Source organism: Teleopsis dalmanni, unplaced genomic scaffold, assembly GCF_002237135.1.
Source record: "Teleopsis dalmanni isolate 2A unplaced genomic scaffold, ASM223713v2 unscaffolded_contig_0411, whole genome shotgun sequence".
Lineage (NCBI taxonomy): Eukaryota > Metazoa > Arthropoda > Insecta > Diptera > Diopsidae > Teleopsis > Teleopsis dalmanni.
This window is the reverse complement of record NW_024031793.1, coordinates 1-9,316: the sequence shown is the minus strand read 5'-3', so window position 1 is coordinate 9,316 and position 9,316 is coordinate 1. Positions and strand designations below refer to the sequence as shown.

The window sequence follows — 9,316 nt, the reverse complement described above, 5'->3', positions numbered from 1 at the left end:
ATCATTTCACATAATTAACGTTTATTATAGCCCATAGCCTAGATAAATTTGTAAACAGAAATACTAAGCTTCTTTTTAGCCAGCTGACTTTCAAGTCTGATGGCTGAGGTCTTCTCAACTCATTCCTGAAAGATGATTTTAGTGGGTTCATAGTGTCAGCACTATTGCTTTCGATGCAACAGTATTTCAACATTATTTTGACTTACATTTTTTTATTTAAAAAACAGGTAGAGTTATCTCAATATCCATAAAAAAAAATTTGAAGATTTCCTAAGACCACTGATGATGAGTCTTTTGCAATACTCGAACTGCCTTCTATGATCAGATAAATTTCAATAAATTGACTAAAATTTTTGTTGTTGTCTTTTTATTTCTATTCGAACCCTTCTAACTTTTAAATAATTTATTTTCATCATTAATGACGTCACTTTCGACAACAAAATTTAACATTAAAAATAAAATATTTTATTTTCTTAATATCTATTTGGATTGAAAAATATTTTATATTATTATTTTATTGAGAATATCTTAAAAAATAGACCTATTAACTTCTGCAAAGAGATGGACTAGCTTTTTCTGTCCCATTTCGATGTCAGAAGCTATCAAAGTGAATACATTTTTATACTCTTCTAAAGTTATTTCACTGATTTTTCTGCATATAATTTTGTTATGATACACTTTTCAAAGGAAGTTTTTAAAAACTTCTGTTCTACTTGCTATTCGAGTACTTCTCACTCGTTTGCAAAGTTCATAAATACTTTTAAGTTTTGCTATGAGAATTTAACTTTTATAACTTTTTCGCATCACTCCAAGCCCATTTTACTGGACAGAATTTTACTCTGATTTTGTACTTGCATTATTTAATTTTTTATTCACTTTTTACTAATAAACTGGAAAAAATTTAAAAGATAAAAAATTGATTTGCTTGAAGTGGAAAGCAGTTTTTATGAGTGAAGCTTTTTTAAGTTTCTTGAAATGAAGAATTTTTTAAATTTAAATCTCTTTTCGATTACCTTATGGCCCAAGGTTTATGGGGAAAATATGCGTATATATATTTTCTAAAAAGGGAAAAATATATTGGCTTTCATTCTGATTATTAAATTCAAAATGCAATTATGCCGTAATATATACGGTAGTATATTTTACACTGGAATATTGCATTGCATGCCCTAAACACTCATGCACCCAGCAATATTACCATAAAATTGCAGACAGACGTTCATTAATTATTCAGCCCATTGCTGACAGTCAGTTCAACAACATTGCAACAACACTATTTGGGGGGCGAAATCTTTCTGTGTGGCGGGAAATACGGAATATTTAAAAATATCCAAAAATATTCTGTTTTAAGGGTTTCGCATCGATGATTCTTTTTTTTTTATTTAAAAATTTTAGTAAGTTATTGCGCTACTGAATTTCAATGTACATAAATTTATGGAAAGGTGATAAGACTTGAAGGCTTTATACATAACAAATTGGACTCCAGAAAAACAAAATAATACACACCATTAAAAGGGGTATAATAATTTAAATACTTTACTAAGGGGTCTAACACTTCTACTGTTTATTTGGTACTTATTTGGGTAAAAAATCATAACGACACGTAAAAATGCAACAGAATTTCAATGCAGGTGAGCTGTCAGAAAATAATACGAAAAATCTATTTTTCTTTTAAAGCGCAAAGATCAGAAAGAAAGAGTTAAAGGGATGACTAGATATTATTATTGTTAGAGAGATCTGGCGCTGCGACCGTCGAGTCTATTGTGAATGAATAGATAACTAAAAACAAAATTTTGTTGGAGTTAATTGACCACAGAAACGTAGAAACGTATTGCACAAAATATCAGAGAGTATGTTTCAAAATCGATATCTTTCGAAAGATATATATCTTATACAGAAACCGATATATCTTGCCACTTATTAGTAAAATATAAATTAAAAAAGCGATATTAGATTCTTCATTATCAGCAAAGCTTCAGTCTATATCTTATATTCTCCATATATTAATTTAAAAGTCATTCCATGGTTTATGACACATTTGAACAAGATAACTGGTATAATAATGTGCCATCTGAATGACAGTACATATTGTAATGAACCCTTTTTTTGGTTCGTTTAAAGCTGGGGTTGAACTCAGCCGTCCCCAAGGTCCACACAAGAAATTTATTTAGTGAGACCCCGTCACTTCTGATTGCTCTTAATTACAGATCCCTAGGTTCGAATACCAATCGGAATCACAGACACAAAGGAATCACTTGACTGAAATAGACACGATATAATACCAGCACGCGTGACTGTTAAAGCTACGTGAGTGGTATTACAGGTCGCTGATCACACGCCCTTCCCTGTTCACTGTTAAAGCGCCCAGGGGCCGGAGACGTTAGGTGACTATTAAAGCTACCTATCGTTTCCGACACTATGGTATAGACTCACGTGACTATTAAAGCTACGTGAGTTATACCCCGTACAACCGAGATTCAGTTACTATTGAAGCCCCGAATCTTTCTTACCTGTGTCTCTCACTTGTGTCGTTGTGCTGGATTCCCACCTTGATTTTACACCGATCAGGAGAAGCTAGTTTGTGTTGAACTCTATCAAAGCGGTAGTTATACCTATGAGCCCTCGCTATTATGCCTGTTTTGCTTTTATTTTAATAAAACACTTTTTTTTTCAATTTATTCGCTCGTTTAGTTTTTTATTTCATTCTTTAAATTTATTAATATTCATTTTATTATCATATAAATAGCTAAATACAAATTTAGTTTTATTTTATTTTTTTTTTTTTTTAAATTAAGTACTCTTTACTCTACTTTAAGTCTTTACAATTTATCACTAAGAGTTTTAAATTTTTTTAAATTCATGTAATAACACATTTACTAATGTAATCCGTTTATCTTACTTGAAAATAATTTTTACATATAAAATTACAATTTATACGTACTCGCAATTTATCAATAAGAGTTTTAAATTTTATATATTAACACATTTACTAGTTTAATCAGTTTGTCTTTCTTAAAACAATCTTTTCGTGCAAAATTTTAATTTATGCGTACTCACAATTTATCAACAAGAGTTTTAAAAATTCAATTTCGATTGTTACAACTCTACTGGTTCAAATAATTTAATTTTTAATTTTTAAATAATTCTTTTGTTTATAGATACGATTTTACACTATTTCTGAGACTATTTAATTGTTTTTGATAATATCACCGCCGTCTTAGTTAAATAAATTCCGCTGCTGCTAACGCCAGGAGTTTTCCTTTTCACGACCGCACATAACCATACAAGAGAGCTTCTTCCAAGTGTACGCAACTTTTATACCGTCAACGATCAACGGTGCCAGCTGTTGGTACGTTAAAGTTCAACGACCGTTGATCGAAGCTCGTGAACTGATCCCTCTGCAATGCACCAGCGAAAATCTAGCTTTAGGGCGAATTCTACTTTTCCCTCTCATGTGGAAGCTGGAACTTGTTCTTTCTTTAAGCTTCGCCCTAGTTCTACACCTTTTCCACAAAAGCTTTCTTCGTTTGACAGCTCGTGTTGTTTTGTTTTGATTTTGTTCTATTTTTCTTACAACGTGGCGTGCCGGTGAAAATGTTTCCGTGAAAATTATTTGAAAGTATTTCATTTTCAATAAAAAATATTAGCAACATAAACTCTCAACGATAGCTCAAGGTGTGTGCATTATTGTTTTATTCAAATATATTTGTTATGCATTAACAAATAACTTTCATGCAAGTTCAGAATTTGTCAAATGCAAAAATGACGTCGCTGATGGCAGAGGATCGCGGTGAGTTGGTTAAGTTAATGTGCTTATCCGTACTTAACAAATTTTATTTTTCAATGCAGGAACCGTCGATTATATGAGTTCAAGTGAGTGTTTCTTGTTGTGTGTTAGGTGATCGTGTTGTGTTTAGTAGACAGCTATCCCACGACGTTGTAACGATCAAATTTTTGGTTGACAAAATTTTGGCCGTTACACTCCCTCCTTTCTTTCGGGAAACGTGATTTGCCCTGAACCATTACCTGCCAGCGTGATTTCTGTGACGTTGTTTTGGACTCTTATATATTTTATAGAAGTCGTGTTGCTCTTTGATGTGGTGATCGTCTTGTTGAAATACACTTCGATGTTTCACTTGTTGCTGTCGACTTTGAATACTAGGTGGATTTTTCGATGCGTGATACTCGTAACATACTCCTACTTGTTTTAGAAGGCGGATTGTTTTTTCCTTTTGCTGTGGTAGTTGTGTTAATGGTAATGATTGGGTAAGACTAAGTATTTCATCATATATTTGACCTTTTGTCGAATTCGTTTTGATAATTTTATCCTTTTGCTTCCATGGTATTAGCGAAGTCTTTGACGGTGGTTGTTCTTGCGAGATGTTAAACACTTCTTGTACTGCGTGCTCTGGGGTATCTAGTAGCTGTTTTCCATCTGGACCTGGCGTTACATTGATAGGGCTTGCACTTCGGTGTCGTTGTACTTCTTCCATGCTACTAGGTCTTGAATCTTGCTGTTGTGCCACGTGCTCATGTATATCTAGCTGTTGACCAAATTCTGCTGGCATTTCGTTGAATTTAGGATTTGGTTGTCGTGGTATTTCTGGTATTTGTTTTTTGATATGTTTTAGATCTTGGTGCTGTGCTGCTTGTTCTTGTGTAGCTTGATGTTGTTTTACATCAGGTGCTACCATGATGGGACTTGGATCTCGGTATCGTTGCGCCTTTTGTACACTATTAGGTCTTGGATCTTGTTGCTGCGTTACTTGCTTCATTTGAACTTGTAATATTTCCTGTTTTTGTATGACTCGTGGTTGACAATACTCTGCTGACATTTCTTTGACTTTAGGACTTTGTTCTTGTTGTACTTCTGGTATTTGCAGCCTGATTGAACTCGGATCTTGCTCTTGTTGCATTTGTTTCAATTGGACTTGTAATGGTTCTTGCTCTTGTGGAACTCGCTGTTGCTTAATTATTTTTGGATTTTCTGGGATTAGTTTGCGATCTTGCGGTGATACATGATGTTGTTCCGCGTCATTTCGATGTCGCACGCTTTGTGTTGATATGCTTGCTGCAGTAGTTGAAGTAAAAATTCTAGACGTTTCTGCAGGTGTTTGCTTGGCGATTGGCTGGTGTTGCTGCTGGCTGCGGAAAGGTGACTTGGAGACTGGACTATGAATGATTTTATCACATTTCGGTGTATTGGCTATGCGTCTCATGGTCTTCTGTATTATCAGCGGTCGTGCACATTCCACTGCTACGCGCCCGAAGATTACCTCACTATCTCGTGCTCGACTTACTTCATTCTGCTCTTCGCGTAGTTCTTCGAAGTCCTCAGCTAGTGCTATTAATTCCTTTAGACAAGTGAAATTCCGACGTTTGATGTATATTTGGTACTCAGTGCTCATGTTGCGATATACTCGTTCTAATTGTGACTCTTGATTTAAACCTGCGTGTCGCATTAGTTTTTGTAGTTCCAAAAGATACATTTTAAACGTCTCTCCTGGTTTCTGCAATCGATTTCTCAGTTCGTCCTCCAATCGCTCGAAATATTGATGTGGTAGAAAGAATTTCAGAAAATCTCTCTTGAACGCTTCCCAGTGATTTCAGTCTTTCTTATTGTATCTAAACCACACCAAACCTTCTCCATCTAGTAACAGGGGCATTGTTCGAGGCAACATGTTCGTTGATATGGCATACAGATCCGCTAATTCTTCCAATCGCTCGATAAACGTCAATGGATCGCTGTTGTCATCATACCGGATCGCCCATTTTCTGACCTGGTCAATGACGCTTGCCTGTGTGTTCCTTTGAGGAAGATACGAGTGTACATCACATTGCGGATGTGAATGTAACTGCCTTGCTGTTGTATCGCTGATCATGCTATGTCGCTCTGATGTTTCACTATATTCTCTGTCGCGTGTATATTCCATGTTGCTTTCCCTGTGTTACGAAGTTTGTTATTTACCGCCGCAAGTCTTACATTATTCCGTAGTATCCAGCCCGAATTCTCTGAGTTTCTTAAGTCATGTTTTCGTAAAATATAAAAAAAAATATTTACGACCTGCCCATGTTAGTTGTGTGTATATCACCTCGTTATTGATATTGAAACAGTTGCTATTCGAGTCGTGAAGTGCTGGTCTCAGGGTCCCTGCTCGGGCGCCACTTGTAATGAACCTACTTTTTCCTAGCCGGGGTAGTTCTCAGCCTAGTCCAAGGTCTTACAAGAAAATTTCTATTCGCGGGGACCCCGTCACTTCTGATTGCTCTTAATTACAGATACCTAGGTTCGAATACCAATCGGAATCACAGACACAAAGGAATCACTTGACTGAAATAGACACGATATAATACCAGCACGCGTGACTGTTAAAGCTACGTGAGTGGTATTACAGGTCACTGATCACACGCCCTTCCCTGTTCACTGTTAAAGCGCCCAGGGGCCGGAGACGTTAGGTGACTATTAAAGCTACCTATCGTTTCCGACACTATGGTATAGACTCACGTGACTATTAAAGCTACTTGAGTTATACCCCGTACAACCGAGATTCAGTTACTGTTGAAGCCCTGAATCTTTCTTACCTGTGTCTCTCACTTGTGTCGTTGTGCTGGATTCCCACCTTGATTTTACACCGATCAGGAGAAGCTAGTTTGTGTTGAACTCTATCAAAGCGGTAGTTATACCTATGAGCCCTCGCTATTATACCTGTTTTGCTTTTATTTTAATAAAACACTTTTTTTTCAATTTATTCGCTCGTTTAGTTTTTTATTTTATTCATTAAATTTATTAATATTCATTTTATTATCAAATAAATAGCTAAATACAAATTTAGTTTTATTTTATTTTTTTTTAAATTAAGTACTCTTTACTCTATTTTAAGTCTTTACAATTTATCAAAAAGAGTTTTAAATTTTTTTAAATTCATGTAATAACACATTTACTAATGTAATCCGTTTATCTTACTTGAAAATAATTTTTACATATAAAATTACAATTTATACGTACTCGCAATTTATCAATAAGAGTTTTAAATTTTATATATTAACACATTTACTAGTTTAATCAGTTTGTCTTTCTTAAAACAATCTTTTCGTGCAAAATTTTAATTTATGCGTACTCACAATTTATCAACAAGAGTTTTAAAAATTCAATTTCGATTGTTACAACTCTACTGGTTCAAATAATTTAATTTTTAATTTTTAAATAATTCTTTTGTTTATAGATACGATTTTACACTATTTCTGAGACTATTTAATTGTTTTTGATAATATCACCGCCGTCTTAGTTAAATAAATTCCGCTGCTGCTAACGCCAGGAGTTTTCCTTTTCACGACCGCACATAACCAGACAAGAGAGCTTCTTCCAAGTGTACGCAACTTTTATACCGTCAACGATCAACGGTGCCAGCTGTAGGTACGTTAAAGTTCAACGACCGTTGATCGAAGCTCGTGAACTGATCCCTCTGCAATGCACCAGCGAAAATCTAGCTTTAGGGCGAATTCTACTTTTCCCTCTCATGTGGAAGCTGGAACTTGTTCTTTCTTTAAGCTTCGCCCTAGTTCTACACCTTTTCCACAAAAGCTTTCTTCGTTTGACAGCTCGTGTTGTTTTGTTTTGATTTTGTTCTATTTTTTTACAATGTGGTTTCTTTTTAAAATAAATTACAATTTAATTAAATAATTATAATTATAATAAATAATATATTTATCAATCTAAATAAAAAATAGTGTGTGGTAAAATATGACTATCACTTCCAGTGTTGGAGTTCTGTTGTTGCGGGGTGGCCCGTTGTGTTTTTGGTGTGCCGTGTATCGCGGGAGGCTGCGGTGAGTTGGTTAAGTTAATGTGGTTATCCGTACTTAACAAATTTTATTCTGTTTGTCAAGGTGCATCCATTGCATCGGCAATGATAGTAATGAAGTATACTGACCAAACTTTACCAAAAGTAACTTACTTTATGCAATTATAAGCAGAAGTTATAAGCAACAAACATGAAGATGTACTGGCAAAATATAGTGCTATATCAGCTCAAGGTATTCTGGATATTGGAGCTTTGTTGTTGGGCTGCGGAACCCACGATGTTGTAACGATCAAATTTTTGGTTGACAAAATTTTGGCCGTTACAAGCAATGTCAGCTGCCCTTATAAATTATTTTGTTTATTCTATAAACTAATTTCTAGTTATTGATTAAATACAATAACAATGTCAACACGTGCTTGCTTTAAGTTCTTTGCACTGCAATGAAATTTGATATTGCGTAAATCGTTGCTGCATTAAAGCGACAATATTAATTGTGCACATGGAGTGGGTCGCTGACATCGTTGTTACATATTAATGCTGACGCATGGTCAACACTGGTTAACTCTCCCCCTTTTAAGTTGAAGCGTCCTCGCTTCTGTTTTTTAATTGTTGGACTATTTCATTTACATTTATTTTTGGTTGTAAATTTCTTTTTATAAAGATTATGCAATGAAAAGAATCAGGGTTGCTATTATTGGTATTAAAATGAACCAAAACATCTTTTGTTTAATTATTTCTTCTTGCAATGTGTTAATATGTTTTGTATTGTCGATATGGATTTTGTGAAGATATGGCAATGATAATTTACATCGTATGCCTCATAATTTACCTTCATCGTTTTGGGTAGGTGTGCTTCCATGAGAAAATTTTTTTTGCTTATGGAAAATTCCGTGATGTTCATCGAAATAGTTTGCATAAATGTAATCAGGTATGTGCCACGGGTGAGTTCAATTTCTTGTTAATCAACAATTTTGGTAGGAAATACGTCGTTTATAATAACTGCGCCATCTGATAATTGTTGAATTTGAGTTAAATGATGGGATGATTCGGTTAGACATTTAGCTGTATTGTTGTTAGATAGTTGCGAAAGGCAAGCATCTAATGTTGGTTGACATATAAAGACTGTTGCCGTTTAAATACAATTCTCAATTGGTAATGTAACATTTGGGCAGCTTAATGCTTCGTTAACGGATAACTTAAATATAGTACTATTTTTGATAACAGGGTAAATATCAATATAATTACAAAATTTAAAAATTTTTGGAGGATTTTTAATTTTGCAGCATTAAGTATGCTTTCCACACTTATAGGGAAATTTTCAATTTTTTTTTTTTAAAACATACATTTATTTATTGCATCTTCTCTTAACATGAGACTAACAATAAGTTGTAAAATCTTATAACTAATTACATGATGTTACAAATTTTTATTTTAACTATACATTGTATAAAATAAAATAAAATAAAATAAGTAAACCTTATATCACGAACCTCACTTAGATTAATGGGTTAAAT

The 9,316-nt window shown here is 34.2% G+C and overlaps 1 protein-coding gene across 1 annotated transcript; it reads right to left on the bottom strand.

Moving 5' to 3' along the window:
* Positions 1–4,022: 4,022 nt before the first annotated feature.
* LOC119663440 (glutenin, low molecular weight subunit-like) lies at positions 4,023–5,489 on the bottom strand. The gene has a single exon (XM_038073044.1). The coding sequence runs from the start codon at positions 5,487–5,489 to the stop codon at positions 4,023–4,025; it is 1,467 nt and encodes a 488-aa protein (XP_037928972.1).
* Positions 5,490–9,316: the final 3,827 nt, after the last annotated feature.